Below are 24,337 nucleotides of genomic sequence, written 5' to 3' on the forward strand. Positions count from 1 at the left end.
TATCCGATCGATAATCGCGGTCGCTTGATGCGACTTTGCTCTTCCAACGACTCGATATACGTATCACATCGTTGCTCCCACACAATGTAGTCTTCCAATGAATTCACCAAAGTGGATTGCTCTCGCAAATTTTGTTCCTCCATATTGTATCAGACTTGCGAAATGCGCTTCCCAATGATAGTTCTGGATGTACTTTAGCAAAAATACTGGTGGGATGTGCCTCTTGATCATGATTTATATACTGTCTCATGCATATCATCGAACATTCTAGAATGATTTCATCTTAAAAAATTCCCCGGAATAGCGTGTGCAATTTAACCTTGATAATTTCACGTTTTGTCACGTACATTTGAAAAATCTGATGTGGTTGCATCGGGAGCAGCCGTACATCGGCGCTTGATTTTAGCACATTCAGCTAAATCTTTGTCTAGGGGTGATGTGCGTTTTAACCTTGACGGTTAATCTTTGTTCCGATGTGCATCTTAACCTTGAAAATTTCACGTTTTGTCACGTACATTTGAAAAATCTGACGTGATTGCATCAGGAGCAGCCGTACATCGGCGCTCGATTTTAGCGAATTCAGCTAAATCTTTGTTCTGGGGATGATGATGTCATCACAGCCGTACATCGGCGCGACAAAATTTTAGAGGAAATTAAAATGTCGTGTCAGCAATAATCCCCTCTACATCGCAATTTGCGATACTATTTGAATTGATATTAATTCTAATACGATCAGTATTGCATCAATCGCGCGTGTGAAAGGTTCGCTGAAGAAATCGATATGAATTTTTACGTTCCGATTCGAAACGGTGAAACTCCACCGTGTAAGAAGCAAAAATGTGACACGTAAGTTTCGATCGTTTAAAAATTTTATTTATTATTTAATTATTTAATTTTTTAAATATTGATCTAATTTATATATTTTTATAGCATTCAGCCTCGTCGTGCGACTCGCATACTTGGAAGAAGATATGCTCTAACCCCAACGTCGTACAAGTATTTGGACATTGGAATAAGCGTTGGAGCTGTGTCGTACGTGGAACTGATTCTCGGTGATAATCGAGGTAATCAAATAGTGTTGCCTTTTTCAACATGGAATTTGTTGATGCAGAAGCAAGCAGACATTGAACAATTTCTACAATCGACTGCTCTCCCATTAAGGATTGGAGATTTATCGATTGAAATGTATCAATCGAAAATTGTAAAACTCACATTATGTGACAATTCTTTGTACATGAAACCACTGACATTATTACATTTATTTAATTTTGAAAATTGTATCGATCATATGCACAATTGGTTATGTGAGAATACGTATCTCGTAAATGAAAAATTTAAACAATTTGAAACTGTTTTACGACGTAACAATATTACTACTGTATGCGATGCTGTAAAAACGATACGTGATAGTGACGTCTTTAACAGCGAATCAATAATCGATTGCGAATTATTAACATGTACTGTAAATGATATTCTTTACGATGCGTGCAATAAATAATTATTTTTATTCCATCTATGATTTTAATTCTTTCCTTCCATACGAATAAGAATAGTTATACTTTTCTCAACACGCTTCGCTAAAGATGTAGAGAAATGCTGAGGTAGATGAGACGTGATGCTCTAGTTGGAATGAGACAAAAGATATTAAAAGATATATAATGAAGAGGAGCCTGCGACATTAGAATATTATTTCTTTCGTTGTTCTGTGCTTGTCACAAAGTTGTGGAGAGTGTGTGAGGAAGAAAAGTGAACAAAATTATGTGTATTCCTAAACCATATAAACCGAGGTCCGATCCTCGCTTTTACTCTGATCTCCCGAGAATACACATTGCAAAATGTTTCTGGACCGAATCCTACCAACGTCGAAACCGACACTACTGCAAGGATTGTCGGTACGGATTTTATCGAAATTATGCATTAAAACATAATTATTTCTACGGGTTCTTCGAGGGACCGTTTACACCGTTTAGGTGCTGTCACTGCGGCACGGAGGTAACGGTGATAAGATCTGTCCTAGACTGCAAGGATTGTTACCAGGAATATTGTCATACGTTCCGTACCCTCAAGAGACAAGGATATGATGTAGATAATATGTCCATCATAGTATATAATACTGACCGAATGGAAATATGGAAGATACATTTTTTACCATCTGAACCTCCTAGTATAGAAGAGCAACGAGAGGAGTTGCTGGAACCTTATTACATGCTGCCTACTCAGAGCGAAAATTCGGCGACGCGTAACGAACTCTTCTTTCAAGAAACATAATTTGTAAGTAACTTTCAATTTATAATATATCAAAAGTTCTAAAATAAATTATTAAAAACTATTCAAATGTCTTTCTCTGTTCCAGGAGCGGCTCCACTCAGCCCGGCACATCGACCCCTTAGCATTCTAGGAGCGGCCTCCTCCTTAGCCCGGCGCACTCCCCCCAAATATATTATTCTTATTATTTTATTATTATATTATTATTATTATTTTTTTTTTAATTTTATATCATATATTATTATATATTAAGCGCACGCATACACACACACACACACACACACACACACACACACACAAATTGTATAGTACACGCACACATTTAAATAAATTTTATGTTTTAATTTAAAAAAGAATGTGATTATTTACGCGCCTCTCCTTGCGTTCCCATCCCTTGCGTCTCTCTTGCGCTAGTTGTAAGTATAGCGATATCGTTCTCTCTCTCTTTCGTACGCGCTATCGTTTTAACAATAAGTCTCGCGTTAGTTGTAAGTCTCGCGATATCTTCGTTCTCGCTCGCACGCGTTATCTTAGCTATTATCGTTCTCTCTCGCATACGTTGTTCTCGCGATATTATAGTTCTCTTTCGTATGCGTTCTCTTCGCGATATTATCGTTCTCTCTCATTCATATGCTCATCGCTATCACTCACTTACCTTTGCGTCGTCCTTCTCCCACCTATGCAGCATCTTACAATGCGTCGTCCTTGTCCCACGTTGACGCCATCCTTGTCACACGTTGATGATGTCACGTGTCATCCTTGTCGCACTGTCCTCTTCACACACTTTACGCTATCCTTTTCAAACCAGTGCACCGTCCTTCTCACACGTGGACACATCGCGGGCCCGCCGCGGATCCCCCTTCCTGCGCGGACCCCCTCGTCCATCGGTCGCGCCGCGGATCCCCCCTACCCGCGCGGACCCCCTCGTCCATCGCTCGCGCCGCGGATCCCCCCTACCCGCGCGGACCCCCTCGTCCATCGCTCGCGCCGCGATCCCCCCTACCCGCGCGGACCCCCTCGTCCACCGGTCGCGCCGCGGATCCCCCCTACCCGCGCGTGACGTCACTCCCCGCACGTGACGTCATCATCCCCCGTACGTGACGTCATCATCCCCGCGTGACGTCATCATCCCCCGCACGTGACGTCATCATCCCCCGCATGATGTCACACCCCCCGTGACGTCACCCCCCCCCCCGCACGTGACGTCATCATCCCCCGCATGATGTCACACCCCCCGTGACGTCACCCCCCCGCGTGACGTCACCCCCCCCCGCGTGACGTCACCCCCCCGGTTCCCTCTCGCCCCTCACCCCCCCTCGGAGCCCCTGGGTTAGAAACCTCATAGTATTACTACTATAATATATGCTTGAATGGAAAAGAGAAATCGCGCTAACGAAGTATATTATTAATTACGTCTATATGCGAGACGTATTTCTGGTCTATAAATTGTGGATGTAACACGGACATGAAGCAATCGACTGTTTTATCGGCACCTAAAAGTGGATGTGGCCATGTAGTTCCACGCGGCGTAAAATGGATGTACGCACCGCTAGTGCACGACGTAGGGAAAGTGTTCCCTGAAAAATGGCAGCGTGGCCCTTCTCATGGTGCCGTCACATGCGGCGTAACTTGCGTAAGCGTAACTTGCGTATTCTAGTAACTTTTAAAGGAAGTTACGTCATTTTGAAAGTCGGCTTTTACATGGGTCGTATTGTGCGGAATGCGTAACAAATACAACCAATTGTAGATTAGATTTTCCGTTATACGCTCTAATGGAAATGCTAAGAAGATTTGCGATTGGTCTTCGTAACCTACGCGTCTCGAAAAGTACGCATCATGGGGAACCGATGCTCTGCATACAAGTATGTGTGATGCGGAATGTGTGCAATATTTATAAAGTTAAAAAGATTGAAGTATATATTTACTTCAATCTTTTTAACTTTAAAACAGTACATGTGTTCTTGAGGCCATGTTAAGGACTATCAGTGATACCAGTAGGCTCACTATTCAAAAAAATATTAATTAAATCTATTATTAATCCTAATTATGTTATAATAATTTAGACAAAATTAAAATTTAAAGTTAAAATTTGAACATTAGTATTTACATATTTAGAAAGTAATTCAGAGGTTTTAACCCACAGAAAAGTATATAATAATGGATCCTAACTTAATATTAATAATTATTTGGAAACGATGGCAAAAGTGGAAGAAGATTTGATCGTTATTCATATTTTATTAAAACTTTTTGATGCCTCTTCAACCTACACTATCCTATGTCTTGTACAACACTGTACGATATGCTTACTAATACACATACATCAGCGTTTTTTCCGCCAAAAATTGGATTCGGCGTAACGATAATAGCGTAAAGAGCGTAAAATGACTAGGCGGAAGCTGATACTTAAATGAAACGATGTGATTGGCGCAAGTTACGCTTACGCAAGTTACGCCGCATGTGACGGCACCCTCAGCTTGCAGTCCCATGGAGCATATCGCGTGTATCGCGGATTGCGCGTATTGAAAATCTGACCAATCGAAACGAAACTTTCGCGTATCAAAAACAGCGGAACGTCTGCGATTGGTCAGATTTTCAATACGAGCAATTCGCGATACGCGCGATACGCTTCATGGGACTGCACCCTCAGGGTGACGTCCCATGGCGCGTATTGCGATACGCGCGTATCGAGCGTATCGAGCTCCGACCAATGAGTACGTTTACACGGCAACGTTAATCAGGTTTAGGGCCTCCGCACAAGGTGTTCCGTATCGCATTACGTTACGTTAAGTATAGATCGTAAATTTAACTCCGTACGTAAAATTAAACTTCAGTCAACGCACAGAAGAAATCGTAACGTAAAGACATGTCTGTTCTCTTTTCAATGTCGGAGAAGTGCTCCCCACTTCTCCGACATTGAAAAGAGAAAGAAACTCATCTTACATCTTTTGTCTTTCTTTTCGTATACTTAACGCTTATACAATGGATGTTCGGTCTATACTTACTATGTCTATGGTTCATGCATTGAACTATAGAATTAACTGGAATGAGCGCTCCTTTGTTACGAGCCGAGCCTGCCTGTGCGACGAAGGCACGGTCGTGTATACAGGTCTTGCAACTCAGGCTCTTTTTAGGTACAGTGAGTGACTCGCAATTTGAAGGAGTTTTTAGTGTTTGATTTTGCCACCATATGTCGCAACGATCGGGTGAGAATCTCAATGAGGCAACGTGCTCATCAACAAAACTTACTGTTGCCAGTACAGTTTGTTAAAAAAAAAGAAACAGTCAAAATTAAAAACCTATTAAAATAATATATTTTACGATATTGCGTTATTATTTTTTTCCTATATCTTTTTCTATAACACTTAAGAATATCTATCACACCCTGGTGCTTCGCACGAGCGCAAGAGATATCGTTGCATATTACAAACGCACTTTTCTCTGAAATTATCAATGTTTTGTAAAAATAGATAATATTTAGCCACTTTTTGCCATAATTATGCAGTATTTACGGAAATACGCTTTGAATATAAAATATGCTTAATGTTTGATGATTTATTAGTCATTGGTGTATTTTTAATTCCATTGCATTTTTATCATTAGTCTACTTAATTTTACAGTTCTTATAACTTCATTAATACAGTTATATAATAAACTGAGATTAGATTACAGTGCGCTGTAACCTTTGAGTATATAGACATGGAGGAGGAATTGCTTTGTTTCCTTTAGACCGAAAGTGTGTCCAAAGTCTGTGCAAGAGAGAAAGATATAGAGTGATATTCGTCCTCTCTGCGCATGCGTCAACATCGTAACCTGCACTACAGTTTTGACACTTCTGTACTTAATGTACGAATTGTGTTTAATTATTGAGATAGATATTGTTAATAAAAATGTCTACTCAATATACCAAATACTCAAAATCTGTGTACTGCATTTTATGTGGCAATCGCGAGAAATCGGTTTCTTATCATGCGTAAGTAAATATAAATATACTGTTTTTTACAAAATATAAGATGTGATGAAACATAGGTTAGATTTTATACCAAGTTTAATAAATATATGCAGTATATTTTCATACATATTATAAATTATACAATCAATTTTGGATTACATTAATAGATTTCCCAAGCAAAAGGAAATCCGCCAACAATGGGTAGCATTCTGTGGAATCAATGAAGATGTCCTTAATACGGCTACTAAGTTATGTTCGAATCATTTTCATGAAGACTTGAAGAACAAACGTGGGAAGGCTGTAGTACTAAGTTTTAATGCTGTGCCTTCCATTCGTATGAAGAAGAAAGAAAAGTCTAAGCAGTCAAATTTTGTTCTTAATGAAGTTCATGATAGCATAATACAGAAATATATTGCTACTGATAAGGAAAACATCCATTACAATGTATCAGTTACAGGTAATAATAAATAATTATTGATTTTATACATATTTGCTTGGAATCAATTAAAAACAACTAATTACTTGATGATTGATAACTTCTAGATACTTCAATGATAGTAGATTCTGAATGTGCTCTGGAGAGTTGTGAAAGTACTCAGTTGTCAAAGTGTCAAACATCTCCGAAGGCTATATCACCTTTGTGTGTGAGTTATACTGAAACACTAGACTCGACTACAAAAGCTGAAAGACTCAATAAAAATTGTCTTATATTAAATTGTATATATTAAAATTTATTTATCCCTTTATCATCCTAATATAATAATCCGTTTACCATCCTACTAAACCAATAATGCACTTTATATACAAATATATTTATATTCTAATATAATGCCATTTATAATGCTTTGGCATCTGTTACTCATTTCAGCTGAGATAGCTAAGACACTAACATGCTATAGTATATTTCTCTTATAGTTTCATGACGTACTATCTGTGTCCATACCTTAGTCAGTATATGTTCGAACAATGAATATATAAAAAATATTATTGTAATGAAATGGATTATTTAAGGAAATATAATGACGACAATAAACGAAATGAAATAATGCTTTATTTTGCTAAATTTTTGGTGAAAAAATTCTGTATACAACTTTAATGCGCAGACGTATATTTTTAGCTAAGGTAATACATGAAAAAGAGAGACGGCAATATCAAATAGATATTATCTCCCTCGGCTCGAGGTCACCGGGCAATAACAAAGGCAGCGCTCGTTCCAGTTAGTTCTATAGTTCAATGAGTTCATGTCACGTATATTATACATTTTCTGTCACTTCATGCGCATCATGCGTGAATCGGAAAGTACCCTAGGTGTTCGCGTCGCGATAGAACATACTCTATGGAGCAATTAGGAGCATGCTCCATTTGCCTCAGGGCCTGAGCAGAATGGCTGCCTTATAATTTTAAGACTATGTTTTATGCCTTAAGCGTCGTCTACAATAAGATTTTAAGGAGACTTAAGGCGTAAGACTTAAAAAATTGACCAATCACAGTCGAGTATTCTCTTAATTCTTGACTGTGATTGGTCAATTTCTTAAGTCTTACGCCTTAAGTCTCCTTAAAATCTCATTGTAGACGACGCTTAAGACAAAGACCTAAGGCATAAAACATAGTCTTAAAATCTTAAAGCGTCGTCTACAATGAGATTTTAAGGAGACTTAAGGCGTAAGACTTAAAAAATTGACCAATCACAGTCAAGAATTAAGAGAATACTCGACTGTGATTGGTCAATTTCTTAAGTCTTACGCCTTAAGTTTCCTTAAAATCTCATTGTAGACGCCGCTTAAGGCAGCCATTCTGTTTAGGCCTCTTTGGAGGCCTGCCCCGGCCCTATCTTAAGGTGGAAGCATATAAAATTGCAGGAGCACATAACCATAAGCATAAGAAAATTGATTGGTTCATTTTCTTATGTATATATTTGTGGACCAATCAATTTCCTTATGCTTATGGTTATGCGCCTATGCAGTTTTATGTGCTTTTACCTTTAGGGTCCATCCGCCACTGCTATTTGGTACAGTGGGGATTTTAGTATACAGGGTGATTCTGAACAGACGTTTGTCTTTAAAAAGATAAATTGTCGAGTCTATTCTGAGACGATTTTCCCTTTACCAAAATTGTCTACGAGGCTTAGTTTTTAAATTATTAAATAAAATAGTTCGCGAATTACGGAACGAGTACAAGAGGTAGACAGGGACGGCGCAACTCACTGTCCGATACAGGCGATCATGTGGGGCGCGCGAACAGCTGATTGCTGCACACGATGAGTGTAACAATCAGTGTGTGTGTGTGTGTGTGTGTGTGTGTGTATGTGTGTGTGTGTGGGGTGTATTTATGCACGCGTATCCACACATGCACCGTACTCTCTCTCTTTCTCTCTCTCTCTTTCTCCCTCTTTCTCTCTCACTCTCTCACTCACTCACTCACTCACTTATTCTTACCTTAATAATGAGATTCTTCATACTGCTGATAAATAGCAGTGCTCAGTGTGTTGCACGATAATAATCGTCGTCGACGAGACGTCGTTTCTTCAACACGCAGTCTGACACAAATAAGCGAAGTTTTTTCTTTCATCACTTTCGACACTTTTACAAATTTATTCGCGCACTTAATCACTCACGATTGAACGATAAAAGGAGGAATTTACCAACGGTTACGGTACGAATTTAATAAACGGTTAACGCATTTAATTATTAATTACACACTCGATTAAAGAAACGCGTTAACAGAACGCGATACTCGATGCAAAGCGCGCGACGCGACGACCGACGACAAGCAGGTCAGGTTAGTACTAGCGCCTCTAGCGCTGCCAAACATAAACGTGTAGCATTACGCGCTAGTACTAACCTGACCTGCTTGTCGTCGGTCGTCGCGTCGCGCGCTTTGCATCAAGTATCGCGTTCTGTTAACGCGTTTCTTTAATCGAGTGTGTAATTAATAATTAAATGCGTTAACCGTTTATTAAATTCGTACCGTAACCGTTGGTAAATTCCTCCTTTTATCAATCGTGAGTGATTAAGTGCGCGAGTAAATTTGTAAAAGTGTTGAAAGTGATGAAAGAAAAAACTTCGCTTATTTGTGTCAGACTGCGTGTTGAAGAAACGACGTCTCGTCGACGACGATTATTATCGTGCAACACACTGGGCACTGCTATTTATCAGCAGTATGAAGAATCTCATTATTAAGGTAAGAATAAGTGAGTGAGTGAGTGAGTGAGAGAGTGAGAGAAAGAGGGAGAAAGAGAGAGAGAGAGAGAAAGAGAGAAAGAGAGAGAGTACGGTGCATGTGTGGATACGCGTGCATAAATACACCCCACACACACACACACACACACACACACACACACTGATTGTTACACTCATCGTGTGCAGCAATCAGCTGATCGCGTCGCGCGCCCCACATGATCGCCTGTATCGGATGGTGAGTTGCGCCGTCCCTGTCTACCTCTTGTACTCGTTCCGTAATTCGCGAACTATTTTATTTAATAATTTAAAAACTAAGCCTCGTAGACAATTTTGGTAAAGGGAAAATCGTTTTAGAATAGACTCGACAATTTATCTTTTTAAAGACAAACGTCTGTTCAGAATCACCCTGTATACTAGAGGGATCTTGGGGGATGTGGTCACTTTACGGCGTTGTGCTCGTCGGTGCCGTTTCATACGGAAGGCCAGTCGGAAGCCAGCATGCACGCGAATACCTCCACCGGCACTTATTTGGTCAGCGAGCGACCTTTCAGGGATCCTCCGTGGCAATCGGCATTGCATCCATCGAGTGAGATACCAACATCGCTCTGGAGTCGCATATCACTGTGTTAAAAAGCAGCGTTAGGTGTGATTCGTATTAAGTTAGCCGGAAATTTTTCAGCCAACCAAAAATCTCCTTATGGAATCGTTTGTATTTCGTATGAAGATGTTTGAAGTGTGATAAAAAACGTTTGTGAGTAATTAGAATAATTATAAAAAATTAATCATTTTTACAGTATGTAGTTAGCCAACATAACTAAATATTAAAAATTCTCCTTATGAATCGTTTGTATTTCGTATGAAGAATTTTGAAGTATAATTAAAAAGGTTTGTGAGTCATTCGTTTAATTTTAATTAAATTTTTTTATATTGTGAAGTTAGCCGGAAGCTATATAAAATGGACGCCGTCCTGTGATTGGTCGATTTGCTTATGGTAAATACTAAAATTTTCTCATGTGTACTGACTTGAAGTGTAAGCAAAACGAACAAATTTATCTCTTTTGTAACTTTTAATCCATGACTAATTTATTATTAATTCCGCATAATCGCATAATATATCATGGATCGTGGATAAGCGTAGATAATTGAAATATGTTTTTCTACCAATAAATAAATAAATCTTTTATAATTGTTTTATAATGTAGTCATCATTCAGAAAATGATCACAATTTGTGATTATGTATTTAATTGTTATTTTATATTCGCTTTCAAATAATAAACTATATAATAATAAAATTTATATAAAAAGATGGTAATATATGTAATCCAATTAATTATAATTGACAAAATAATTTCTTGTGAAAAAATAAAAGTAAAAAATATAGAAGAATTTTTTTTATAGCTTGTATAAAAAATCAGTTTTATGCTAAGTATATTATAATTTTCTGGACTGTAGTAATATTTAATATATAATTTTTGCTATATAAATATATATTTCTTCTATTAAATCTATATTTCTTAATTGACAATAATTAACAAAGTAATCAATAATAATTAACAAAAGAAATGATAACATAAAAGAATATGCTAAAAATGTGCGCTTATATATATTTGAAAATACAAAAGAAGACTTATTTCCGATAAGGCATGGGCAACTTTCAAGTTTTCGGATGCAAAAATAATAAAATCTACAGAGATATCTATTTTTGCTCTTACAACATCAGCAATGGATTCATATTGATATATGCCATCTCCTCTCTCTCGCATTTTGATGTAAGCCTTCCGATATTCTGTGACATAACTCAGCCGATCTTACTATCTGTAAAAATAGATTTTATATCAGAAATATATATTTATATAGCAAAAATTATATATTAAATATTATTACAGTCCAGAAAATTATAATATACTTAGCATAAAACTGATTTTTTATACAAGCTATAAAAAAAATTCTTCTATATTTTTTACTTTTATTTTTTCACAAGAAATTATTTTGTCAATTATAATTAATTGGATTACATATATTACCATCTTTTTATATAAATTTTATTATTATATAGTTTATTATTTGAAAGCGAATATAAAATAACAATTAAATACATAATCACAAATTGTGATCATTTTCTGAATGATGACTACATTATAAAACAATTATAAAAGATTTACTTATTTATTGGTAGAAAAACATATTTCAATTATCTACGCTTATCCACGATCCATGATATATTATGCGATTATGCGGAATTAATAATAAATTAGTCATGGATTAAAAGTTACAAAAGAGATAAATTTGCTCGTTTTGCTTACACTTAAAGTCAGTACACATGAGAAAATTTTAGTATTTACCATAAGCAAATCGACCAATCACAGGACGGCGTCCATTTTATATAGCTTCCGGCTAACTTCACAATATAAAAAAATTTAATTAAAATTAAACGAATGACTCACAAACCTTTTTAATTATACTTCAAAACTCTTCATACGAAATACAAACGATTCATAAGGAGAATTTTTAATATTTAGTTATGTTGGCTAACTACATACTGTAAAAATGATTAATTTTTTATAATTATTCTAATTACTCACAAACGTTTTTAATCACACTTCAAACATCTTCATACGAAATACAAACGATTCCATAAGGAGATTTTTGGTTGGCTGAAAAATTTCCGGCTAACTTAATACGAATTTAGGTGTGAGGTCTGGATAGCTCAGTGGTCTAGAGCAGTTGCCCGGAAAGCGAAAGACTCGGGTTCGATTCCCGATACAGCCACTTGCGCCTCACATATTTTTCTAGTCTGCGAATATTGTTTTCTAGAAATTATTCGTTAGGCTGAAAAATGTGTGAATGCTCTCTCCACAGGATATGCGTCAATGCCGTTGCCACGGATGGATTCTGTCGCTCGTTGATCAAATGGGCGTAAAGACACGTCCGACCTCCTGCCACATACATCCCTATCTTTCTCTGGCCCTAAGACTCAATGGTCCATATTCTGAATCCTCTTTTATCGATAAAAGTGCCTCTAAAAGTGGCTTATAAGCCTTCTGATTGGCTATAAGCCACTTTTAGAGGCACTTTTATCGATAAAAGAGAATTCAGAATATGGACCAATGTATAAGGATTTGGAGCCAAAATGACGCCAAAAAGTACAAGTGCACACTTTTGTTACATATATATGTACACTTTAAGTGCAATTTTCTAACCTGTATGTGAAATCTGAGAAGCATTCGTGACTAGGTTGTTGCATAAAAGGCTATAGAAATCAAAGCGAAAAAGGTTTTCGTTTATTTCGCATCCCAAAAAGCGAAAATAACAACAAAAAATGCAAAAAATGGCTGAAATTAATTGCCAAAAATACATTATCATTAAGGAGTCATGTAAATATATAATTTGAATGAACCGCTTATTGGAGCCAAAATAGCAAATGATTGCGGTACTTTGTATATCTAGTGACTTTAAGTGTGTGTATAATAGGTTAGAAAGAGAGAGAGAGAGAAAGAGAGAGCAAGCGAGACAGAAGGTCACTGTCGTGATTGGTTACCTACAAAGTCCGCGCGTGTGCAGTTCATTTTTACTTAGGGCCATTCTACAATGAGTCATTAGTCGTCAGTCTTAAGCAAATTGACCAATCACAGTCGATTATTTTCGAAATAATCGAGTGTAATTGGTCAATTTGCTTACGACTAACGATTAATGACTCATTGTAGAATGGGCCTTACGCTAACATCAAAGGTGCCGACAGAGAGTGGCAGTCCTCATTCCAGATTATATATAGTTCAGTGATCGGAACAGTCTGAATAAGCAGCTGATAGAGCTAATAATAGATGCCAGATAGTTAATGGCCGCATTCAGCGGACTCAACAGTTGGGCAACATTACTAGACTTTCCGATGTAATTCGACGCTGATTGGTCGGACCTGAAAGTAGAAACCAATCATGTTCGACTGCTACTTAGCGGTTGAGTCCGCTGAATGCGGCCAATGTCAATGCTAGGCCGGTATTCATAGTCCGTTCTTATATTTAAGATCGTCTTAAGAACCCATTCAACCAATCAAATAGCTGCAATGCGGTCATTGATTGGTTGAATGGGTTCTTAAGACGATCTTAAATATAAGAACGGACTATGAATACCGGCCTTAGTCAGTCAAGTATCAAATTAGATAAGCTTAGTTCAGTTATTTTAGTTGCTTATAGTATGTTCAACATTCAAATAATTGCCGCATCTACTAAGTTGCGACAATTAAGTCTCTGTAATAAATTGCACGAAAAATTGCATTGTTAAATATGGGTTTAAGCCATAAGAAATTAATCAATCATATTCAATTATTCTTCTTATATTCAACTGTGATTGGTCAGTAATTTACGGCTTAAGGCTCATTATGGCTGCGTTCCAATATTCACTGCCAGTACTGAAAATCTATAGTATGCGTGACATAAACTATAGATTCTCAGTACTGGCAGTGGGTCTGTTCTTTTTAGCTGCACTGCTGCACTAGTGCAATAAGTTAGAAAGAGACAAACATACTTTCTTTCACTCTAAGGGTGCAAACCCATGGAACGGAACGGCGTACGCAGAAAATCGCGGAACGGGAGCCTCGACCAATCACAGGCATTCCGTGATTTTCAGTGTCATTCCGCGGTTTTCAGCGGATAGCTTTTGTCCGCAAAACGGCAGAACTGCGCAATACGCAATTTCATGTACATGTGCTCAATATCACGAGGTTAAGTATCTTGAAGTGTCAATATACACAACACAACGGATAAAACGAATATGAATAAGAATATGAACAAGAAAATATCACAAATGGTAAGAAATATTTTTATTATAAATTCTAGTTATAATCAATTAAGATAATTAATTCTAATTTTTTTAATTTTAATGCTTCTTAGAATTAAAATTACTTGTTATTTTTTACATTATGTTATTATTTACTCTTTTTTTTATAAGAGAGAATTTTAATAAGGTTATGTTACTTTTTTTATATTTATTATTATATATAAAGTCTATCCTTTTTCTTCATAAGAGATTAATTTCAGAACAAAAAATGCGGGTATTATGGCTGGATCCTATCGAGCAAAGTGGACCCATTGCAGCATTCCTGTTTCTCCGATTATGATACAAATGTAAACGTACTGCTCATGGATGAAAATAATGTTATAACAATAAACTGAAATATAGAATATAAACACTATAATAAATAAACACTATTTTTAATATTTTGACAGCACACGTTCAAAGGACATTTAAGGATATTTAACATCTTTCGCCTTTTGAACATGTATATGCTTCAGGGATGTTATAATTAAATTAACACCTATTATTTAATATCATTACTCTGGCAAAAATGAGACGTTTGTTTGGCGTTTACATGAACGTTTGTGGAAGTTCGTCGAGAGTTTAAAAACGATTAGTAAAGAGTTTGTAGAACAAAAATTGCAACACTGCAGCGTTTAAAAGACGTTTGTACGTTATAGCGTAAACGTAAACGTTTGAAAAGTCTGAGTAAACTCTGTACACGAAGATGTATCAACGTTTACTGAACGTACTCTGAAAAATGTTACCTCAGCATTGCAAAACTTTCATGTAACATTATATAAAGAGTTTGTAAAACAAAAATTGCAACACTGCAGCGTTTGATAAGCATTCAAAACCCAACAGCGTTATGTAAGTGCTCTTACAAAGTTTGAAAAGCATATAAACTCTCAGAAAACCCTCACTCAACGGTTGTTAACGCTTTATAAAGTTTCTTATTTTCGCCAGGGTATCTATATTACTTGGCAGTTATTATTATTTTATAATTTGCTGAAGATTTTTGTGGATTAACAGTTCGCTAACACTATGTAAATCGGTGATATTTTTAGGAGCAGTGTGCGTGCCACATTCGCAACATACGTTACGCGAAATCACATCCCGAGGTACCCATGGAGCGGAATAAGCAAAGCGTAACGATTAGTATATTCCAATAATTACTTTTAAATCATTCTATTTACAAGTAATTATTATAATCATGTTTATAAATATAATATTTAATGGATTTCCTGTTAGAAATATTTAATTTAATGCATAAAACATTGAAATAAAATTTAAACAAATTTTAAATGGAGACTCGTGATTGGTCACATGCAATCCGCGCTGCTCTCGTTACGCTCCATGGGTACATAGGGATCGTGAATCCGCGCAACGAAAATAGCGGAATGCCTGTGATTGGTCGAGGCTCCCGTTCCGCGATTTTCTGCGTACGCCGTTCCGCTCCATGGGTTTGCACCCTAAAACTCACTGATGCCAGAATGATTACGCTGGCAACAACAAATTATTTCGCATAGAGTATAGCTCGGCATTCCTCGACGCCCCTCGATCCCCGACTGTACACAGAAACGCCGAGCTATACTCTATGCGAAATAATTTGCTGTTGCCAGCGTAACCATTCTGGCATCACAGCGGGGCGGCGTGTGGCTAAGGCGACAAAGTACTTGCCTGCCATATAGGCCAAAAAGGGGTCTTGAGTTCAAGTCCCGCTGAGGCAGAAAATTTATTTCTGCGATATAGCCGCCCCAATCCCCCTCCTACTCCTTCCCCTCATCCTTTCCCCTTCCTTACCTATGACCTCTGATTGTTATACTTTATTTAATGTAAGAAACTCTGCTGATTATTAATACTCACGAAGATATCTGGCAGCATGGGCGAAAAATAATATTGCCCAGTGCCACAACAGAAATACAGAATACAATACTGGCATCACAGCTCTAACTAATTGCACTAGTGCAGCAGTGCAGCTAAAAAGAACAGACTCAGTGAATATCGGAACGCAGCCTATACCTATTGTGGATTCGGGCTTGTTTATGAAAATCGTAGAAACTGGGATTTGAATGTTTTCATTTATAATGAATTTTAAATTCATTACACCAATCACGAGGAAAAGATAAAAAATGAGCCGGCCAAAATGGGATGTGCTGTGGTGCCCTTTTCACTCCGACAGGTTCATTACCTGGGACAGTGATGCAGTTTTAAGTCTTTACGAAATTGGACCGCGAGATAATAGCATACGAGACAATGATCACATCTGTAAGTTTATGATAAAAAATCTTTATAATATTGTTTCTCATTGAAAATAATCTTACATGTTCTTTCTGACACAGATCTACAAATCTCAGACCACTCCATCGCTGAACTTGTCTCATCCATTACTATTAATAACTATGCAAAGTGTATTGACATATATCCACAACCAGAGCCAGATATCGTGGCGAGCGGTCATGCAAACGGAAAGATAGTTCTGAGTACACTTAGCCCCCCAGAATTTGATTATCAAGGACTTGTCGGGAGAGAGTTTTGTAAATTGTGTTTTAGTATATCATAGTTTAATTATATTAATTATTTTGGTATATTATAATCTTTATGTTAAAAATTTTAGTTCCAAAATATATGCGAACATGCAATGTTGTTGCTTGGAATCCTGTGGATATTCATTTGATTATGTCAGGCTTGGATAAACATAGTAAAGAACACTCTGTATTACTCTGGGATGTGCAACATTATCCAAAAGGTTCCGAACGACCGATAGCAGAAGCTGGTATATCAGAAACTATACATTCCGCTGCTTGGTTTAAACATGATTCGAGATGTCTGGCTTTTGGTGCTAATAACAAGCAATTAAAAGTTGTTGACTTTAGAGGTCTGTTCAGGAAAGATCAATACACAATCAACAGCTTGTTAATATGAATCAATGATGTGATTTAATTCTTCTTTCATTAGATTCTGTCAAAATGGTGAATGCTACTTCCACAAAGGCAGTATATAATCTGGCAGCAAATCCCCATAATAATTATCAGCTACTTTCGCATGTCGATAATCTGATCACAGTGTGGGATACTAGATATTTTGAAAAACCAATTGTTACTATAGCACCACAAAGACAAGTTACAAAAGTGCTATGGTGTCCAACTAGGCGCAATCTAATTGGTACATTACATAAAGACTCAGGTATAAAAAAATGCATTATGCTTTTAGATTATAGTTACACATATATGTATGATATATAGTTACATGATCAATAAGTATGTGTATGCATTTTACAATTGTGATTAAAAAGTATTCAAATAGATAAACTCTTATAATAATGAAAAAAATTAAAGTGAAAATATATATAAATTATATATAAATTATATATAAATTATATATAAATTTATTTTATAGCGGGCTTGCATTTGTTTGATATCCAATACTGTGGAACAGAAGATACTGAACCGGGTGTTTTGGAAAGAGTGGTTTTACCACCATGGCATAGTCCTATAAGTTTTTCATGGCATCTGACTGATGAGAATCGATTGTTAGCGATATCATTGCAAGGTATCTAATAGTATATAAACTTATTTTAGAACAATTCTTACATTTTATAACATATCGCGATTACGATATTGCTTGTTGAAACATTCTCATTTTGCAGGAGTAACCGATTACACTGTATGTGAAAGAATAACACTCAACTGGTCTGCACGATCGTGTCTTATGTGGAATTATGCTTTTAAATCATTCAAATATATAAACAGTGAGGATAGCATTTATAAGGAATTGAATGATATTTCAGTTTTAACTAAAAGACGTGCTATCCTTGAATATGGCTTGCTTGTAAGTGAATAATAAAAAAGATGAAATGTTATTAAGCCTTGAATATTGGCTGTTTCTAACTATTTATATTGAATGTATTTAACATTAATTCTTGCTTCAGATTTATACTAGTCTCTTGTGTTTTTTTTTCTATCTTTGATTATGTTTATTCTTTGAGATACAGTATGTATGTATACATTTGCAGACAGATTTAGCGCAAAATGGTGATATAGCCGAAAATGAAAGTTTGAAGAATTTATGGCAATGGTTATATCTGAGTCGCTCGTTAGTAGAAGATGGCACTATACAAAGCCCGGACAATAAGCACCCCGGTGTGAGGTAAAATTATAATGTGCCATCAGTTAAAATGCACATATATATATATATATAGTTTAATGCTTTCAATCTTTATACAGGACAATTTTGAAATTGGACAGTCAACAAAACTTAAGTAACGGTTTTTTAAAGTCTGAAATCATTCATCGTTCCTGGGCAGACATAGGTTCGAATTATACAACAAAGATTTATAGGTGATGATTGTTTTATCCATAAATGTGTGAATATTTGTATATATCTTATGTAATTTTTATCAATACCTGTAGATCGCCAGACAGAGAAAAAAGTCTTTTTCTTTGTGGTTTGCGATTTGACAAAGAAACTAATACTGCATATGATAATGCATATCTGGAGAAATTAGAGAGGGAAGGTGCATACGCGAAAGCAGCAGCATTCGCGGTATTTAATCTCTGCCTAAGACAAGCTATAGACATCTTGAATCGAGGTGCCAGTAAAAAACAAGCTACTATTCTGAATATGGTGGCTATGGCACTATCGGGTTTTTCCGAAGAACGTACTACGTTGTGGAGGGAATCTTGTCAGAAATCTAGATCTCAATTATCGGATCCATATCTGAGAGCGACATTTGGTTTCTTAACATCGGATAACGATTCTTATGAAAGTGTACTTGTAAGTATAAAAAGTATGCAAATGTGAACCAAATTTTGACGAAAAATTAATTTTACGCTTAATAAACTTGACATCACAGAACGAAAACGGTATGACTGTTGAAGATCGAATAGCATTCGCTCTTATATTTTTGTCTGATAATAAATTGCACGAATATTTAAAAAGATTGACTCAGAAATTAATCGAAGAGGGAAATCTAGCAGGCTTCTTGCTTACAGGTATGTAATTCAAGTATGTTTTATAAGTACATAATATTATTGCATCTACAGATCAATACTTTGTGGCAGTCTCTATATTCTCATTATCACAAGATGTGATAATATTAATTACATTAATAACATATATTATGCTTCAGGAGCAAGTATGGAAAGTATACAATTATTGAATAAATATTTGGAAATCACATCAGATGTTCAGAGTTGTACTCTAATTGCTATTAGAGCTTTTACACCCAAATTGCTTCAAGAGAATCAAGTCCAAGTGTGGATTACTAAGTATTAATCTTCTATCTGTAAATATTTATCGAATAATTGGCATTTCGATTCTATATGTATTAATAATCGCTGTTATAGTTATAGACATCTTTTGAATGCATGGAAATTATGGTTTCAAAGAGCTAGATTTGACATTGCTATGAAATCGACGACACCACAAGAAAGACCACCGCAACAGATACATGTTTCTTGTAATTTCTGTGGTAAAAGTATATCTGCTTTCATGCAAGGACTGAGCAGGACTAGAGTCCCATTTAGATTAGGTACTACTCCTAATAAATTAAAGGTAGATTGCCTACACTTTTCTGTGTATCTTATATATTTATTGGATTTGAAAAAGTCGCAAGGGTTTTCCTCAATGTGCTTTCCAATTCATAGATGACAGCATGCCCAAATTGCCGCAAACCTTTGCCACGTTGCGCAATATGTTTGATGCATATGGGAACTGTCAGTGGACTGCAAACTGCTCCTAGTCCTGGTGGCAGCAGAAGTGAAGAATGTGATATCAAGGTTACAGAATTCAATAGTTGGTTCACGTGGTGTCTGACATGTAAACATGGTGGACACAGCGAGCACATTGCCCAGTGGTTTCGGTAAGAATTCTAAATTACATTCATGTTGACTTTCAAAAAAATCTGCAATATTATTAATTTCTATGTTCTAGGCAACATACAGAATGTCCAGTCACATCTTGCAACTGCCGTTGTTCATCTTTAGATTATACACGTAATGCAACTGTGACATAAGAATATATACCTCTTGTAAATAGGAATTTTTATATATTCTTATATAATGCTAAGGACATCTTACATGACACTTGTAATTCTAGAGTTTCTTGCATGTTTGTCAGATTTAATTGGATTAATTTTATATACAGACAAAAGACAACACATGTCTCAATAACTTTTATTGGCATTTATAATTTTACGAAAATATATGCCATAATAGCTAATAGAATGTAAAGAAAATATGAAACAGTAAACAATTTGCATATATTATTAATTTTTCCTATTCTCTGTTAATCCTTATAAAACACTCCCTCCAATTGATTACCCACTGCGCAGCGCATATTCATCATGGTATTGTAGCCATTTAAATCTATAAATATATAAATTTTAATTAAGTGGTGTTGATACTTTTAGTGATAGAAAAAAGTCAATAATGAGAAATATTTTACTTACCAAAATCCTTTGTCATGTTTAAAGGAAACAATACAAAATTGCTGCATGACATAGTAGACTTTGATTTTATAATACCACGTATTTCCACGTAACCTGACGCATCGTCGTCGAGAAATTCTGGGAACGTTACATTAATTCGAGCATCATCCGTTGTTGTTATCTCTGCGCTCTTGCCATCCGAACTTTTCTGTAAATCGCATCAAACTAACAGTACACGCATATAACATATGCTATCGACATATAAATATTTATTTTAAAAAATGCGAAATTATTCTAAAAAATATTAAACAAATTAGTCAATTTAGATTAACCCTTTGGCATTTGTTAAAAGTACAATTACAAAAAAATGAGAAAATTAATATTTTGTTGAATTCTAACTTATTAGACTATATTATGATAATGATAATATTAGTGTTTATTGCAAAAAAGGCAATATTAATTATTTTCGTAGCGCAAATCAAAACGCCGGCGAAAACGTCATAATCTAACCTATTCTAATCTAACTTGGAATATTTTCTTACTCCCGTAATTCTGCCGAGTACAATCGCCTCTTGTCCGACGCGTTGTACTAATCGTTTGCCCAATGTACGTATATCCGACATTTTTCCAAATTAATTGATATATCTCTCCGATGCCTTAGAAACTCGCACGGTTACTGCTAAACTACATAAACGAAGAGCCGGAAGAAGTTTTGGCGCCAAACGCCAAATGACAAATGATGCACGTGCAGTGATGTCAGAAAGAAGACGCAACTACTTATAATGCTGTATGCAGCACATGTACGTGATTCTGATTGTGTATGTGAGCCGCGTCCTCTTTGTAGCACCACTGCGCACGCGCAAGTTGGAACGTCTAAATCCAACTTGTATGTACGTACGGTGGCATTCTCATATTCTTTTTATGAAATATTTTTGTATGGGTCTCCATTATTTATTATAACAATTTTATATCTTGATTACTTTTATTTATAAAAAGTAAATAATTGAAATATAACGAAATCAATATAAATTTACAATTTCACAATTATTACAATCTTAAATCTATTACTCAAATGTAAATAAACTACGCTACAATTAAAAAATTGACATTTCTTATTTGTATCTGTTTCTTCACATGTACTCTGTGATTTTATACATGTATACATTAAGAAATGTTTAAAAATGTTAAAATAGTTACAATCACATTATACATTGCTTTAATCTCTGCTTTATCTTCAGTTTCACCCATGCCAAGTTGAGTAATAATAGGCTGGGATGACAGACGTAAGCTTATTATACAACCTTTCGTTAAGCTAGGTAAAATAATTTTTTCTATCTTGATTTCTAACGTTCTCACAATATCTTGTACGACTTCTTTTATTACATCTGCACGATTGATATATTTGTCCCGTACAGTTTGCATTTTTTTTCTCATATTAGAAGAAATTTTGCTGGAATAAGTTTTTTCGAATAAATCATGAAGGTCTTTGAGTAGAAAATCTTGCCTGGTCATTTTACGTTCTTTGTTGGTACATTTCATATACAATGTTTGTGCCTTTTTTGATAGATTTGCGACTGGTAATGTTGGTTTGCTAATCACACATTCTGATATTTCTATACCTGTATTCTGTAATTTCTGTATAGTTTCCTGAAGCATTTCTTTGCTATTTACTTTGTTATTTTTTTCATTATTTCTTTCTAATAACTCATTTACATCAGGATGTAGACGCTGAAGCAAATTTTTTGCAGCTTCTTGCTTGGCAGTCTTTTTACATGGTGCTGAACCTTTTTCACGTACAGATCCTATACTGACTTCTATTGTAAACATCTTCATATGAGCTGGTCCACTCTCATCAACAACGTTATACAAAATGTTATTGACCAATAACTCCTGTTGTACACAAAATTCCTGCATATAAAATATAAGGTGAATACGAGAAGTTGAATAGTTAATTGTTAGAGTAATAACTCTAACAATTAACTATTGTATTATCTGATAAGTAAATCACAAAGTTTACTTGCAACAATCCAACATAATTAACAATTTTAGGGCTCGATTGAGTCTCCATTTTTGATGGTGATATTTGCTCGCAAGTTTTTATTGGCATAGAGGTTTGTACTTTGTTTGCAATTGGAGACAATACTGAAATTTCATTTTTCGCAGCCAGTAGTGATAACATTTTCTCTGCAGCATTATGTTTAGCATCTTTTTTAGAATTTCCTTCACCTTTAGCATTGAATTCTTTACAATCTACTCTACATACAAAACGATTGTAAATTCCATCCCTCTTTACACTCACATCATTATAAATAGGAACATATCCCTGTTTAAAAGCTAATTCTTGGAGTAAACTAATTGGTGATTTAGCCATCCTGAAATTAAAAAATACAAGATACTTTATTTATAAAATTATATAAAAAAAGAGCAAAAAAAATGAAGCAAACATATAAGTTTATAGTTTTATAAGAGTTTTTACTAAGGTTTTAATCATTGTGTACATATTTCAAATATAATTATACATTATCATGCATTATAATACATAGTATTGCAATAAATAATTAATATTTTAATTAATTTCCCATAGAACTATATAAGACTTACTTTTAATGTAGAATTATTTACAAATAGGCAACAAAATTGTTCCAAAATCTTGATGTAATTTTGAATTAGAAATATTATTTCTCACACAAAAAAATCTGTTTTTTTATGCTTAATGAATTATTTCAGCTTTCTACTCAATTAATTAATTATTAGCTTTTAATTATTGATAATATCTCGTAGTAATATATCGTATAAGTCGGAATCAAATTGTCTAACGCAATCTTTCGAAATCATTTGTTGATATATGCGCTCGGAATCAAAATTTATTCAAATAATGATGATAATAATTATGTCACATCTGCATATATTTTTTTCTTATAATTTACACCTTTTTCGTTTCTTTATATATGTATACGTTAATGTGATAAGAGAAACTTATGTTCAATCATGGTCCGAGACGTACTGACGTGGCTATCGAAAATGTTTCATAAAAGCCGGGGAAGTCTCATCATGTAAATCGATAAATACCTAGATTACGTTCCAAAACGTCCTCTCCGAGGAAAATTTTACTCGATGGCCGTTCCGAAACTCTTGCCCGATTTCATCAACCGCGTTTAACTTTAATCTTAGTTCAACTCACTCTTTGTCTCTTTCTAAAGGAAGAATTAAAAGAAGATAAAGAGTGAGTTAAACTAAGATTAAAGTTAAACGCGATTGGTGAAATCGGGCATAAGGCTGCGTTCAGCAGGAAAAGCTGCTTTGCAACTGTTATAAAATTCGTGAATCTGATTGGTGTATGCTCTTAGATTCAGTCAAAATTAAGAGCATACACCAATCAGGCTCACGAATTTTACAACAGTTGCAAAGCAGCTTTTTCTGCTGAACGCAGCCTTTTATTCCGATTCGTTCAAATCGGCCATCGAGTAAAATTTCCCTCGGTTACTTAGGCCGGCGTCCCATGGAGCAGAAATATTCAGCGGAACGGAAAGTGCGGAGCCAGGGCGACCAATCACAGCCATTCCGTTTTTTTTGCGGTGCTTTTTCTATGGCTGTGATTGGCCGCGTTGGCTCCGCGCATTCCGTTCCGCTGAATATTTCCGCTCCATGGGACTTCAGCCTTAGGGTGCGTCCCGATGGAGAAAGAAATAGCGGAACGGAATAGTAACGGAAAAGTAACTATA

At 35.6% G+C, this 24,337-nt stretch overlaps 3 protein-coding genes and 1 long non-coding RNA gene across 8 annotated transcripts; 1 reads left to right on the forward strand and 3 right to left on the reverse strand.

Moving 5' to 3' along the window:
- Positions 1-10,860: 10,860 nt before the first annotated feature.
- On the reverse strand, positions 10,861-11,708 carry LOC145961678 (uncharacterized). 2 transcript variants are annotated; one of them, XR_014435680.1, is made up of 2 exons: positions 11,557-11,708; positions 10,861-11,209 (listed from the first exon to the last, which is right to left on the reverse strand). It is a non-coding gene; the product is annotated as an uncharacterized LOC145961678 (long non-coding RNA). The 2 variants fall into 2 exon arrangements; XR_014435679.1 differs by lacking the exon at positions 11,557-11,708 and adding an exon at positions 11,359-11,388.
- A 4,092-nt stretch (positions 11,709-15,800) lies between these two features.
- On the forward strand, positions 15,801-20,457 carry Mio (GATOR complex protein mio). The gene is made up of 14 exons (XM_083082808.1): positions 15,801-16,453; positions 16,528-16,722; positions 16,803-17,063; positions 17,144-17,371; positions 17,585-17,737; positions 17,835-18,016; positions 18,201-18,334; positions 18,412-18,525; positions 18,598-18,961; positions 19,041-19,179; positions 19,317-19,455; positions 19,534-19,741; positions 19,834-20,048; positions 20,120-20,457. Exons 1-14 carry the CDS (start codon positions 16,318-16,320, stop codon positions 20,199-20,201), a joined length of 2,550 nt encoding a protein of 849 aa, XP_082938934.1. The 5' UTR covers positions 15,801-16,317; the 3' UTR covers positions 20,202-20,457.
- On the reverse strand, positions 20,348-21,436 carry LOC145962045 (uncharacterized). Its single transcript, XM_083082815.1, has 3 exons — positions 21,158-21,436; positions 20,637-20,823; positions 20,348-20,553 (listed from the first exon to the last, which is right to left on the reverse strand). The coding sequence occupies exons 1-3, from the start codon at positions 21,236-21,238 to the stop codon at positions 20,474-20,476; spliced, it is 348 nt and encodes a 115-aa protein (XP_082938941.1). The 5' UTR covers positions 21,239-21,436; the 3' UTR covers positions 20,348-20,473.
- Positions 21,437-21,566: 130 nt separating this feature from the next.
- LOC145962043 (uncharacterized) lies at positions 21,567-23,848 on the reverse strand. Of its 4 annotated transcripts, XM_083082810.1 has the most exons (4): positions 23,685-23,848; positions 23,217-23,627; positions 22,633-22,987; positions 21,567-22,523 (listed from the first exon to the last, which is right to left on the reverse strand). In XM_083082810.1, exons 3-4 carry the CDS (start codon positions 22,984-22,986, stop codon positions 21,780-21,782), a joined length of 1,098 nt encoding a protein of 365 aa, XP_082938936.1. In that variant the 5' UTR covers position 22,987; positions 23,217-23,627; positions 23,685-23,848; the 3' UTR covers positions 21,567-21,779. The 4 variants fall into 4 exon arrangements, with proteins under 4 accessions (XP_082938936.1, XP_082938937.1, XP_082938939.1 ...); XM_083082811.1 differs by lacking the exon at positions 23,217-23,627; XM_083082813.1 differs by having other exon boundaries at positions 23,620-23,848.
- Between the last annotated feature and the right edge of the window lie 489 nt (positions 23,849-24,337).

Source organism: Camponotus vicinus, unplaced genomic scaffold, assembly GCF_025532165.1.
Source record: "Camponotus vicinus isolate PSW18456_S1 unplaced genomic scaffold, iyCamVici1.0 SCAF_11, whole genome shotgun sequence".
Classification (NCBI taxonomy): Eukaryota; Metazoa; Arthropoda; class Insecta; order Hymenoptera; family Formicidae; genus Camponotus; species Camponotus vicinus.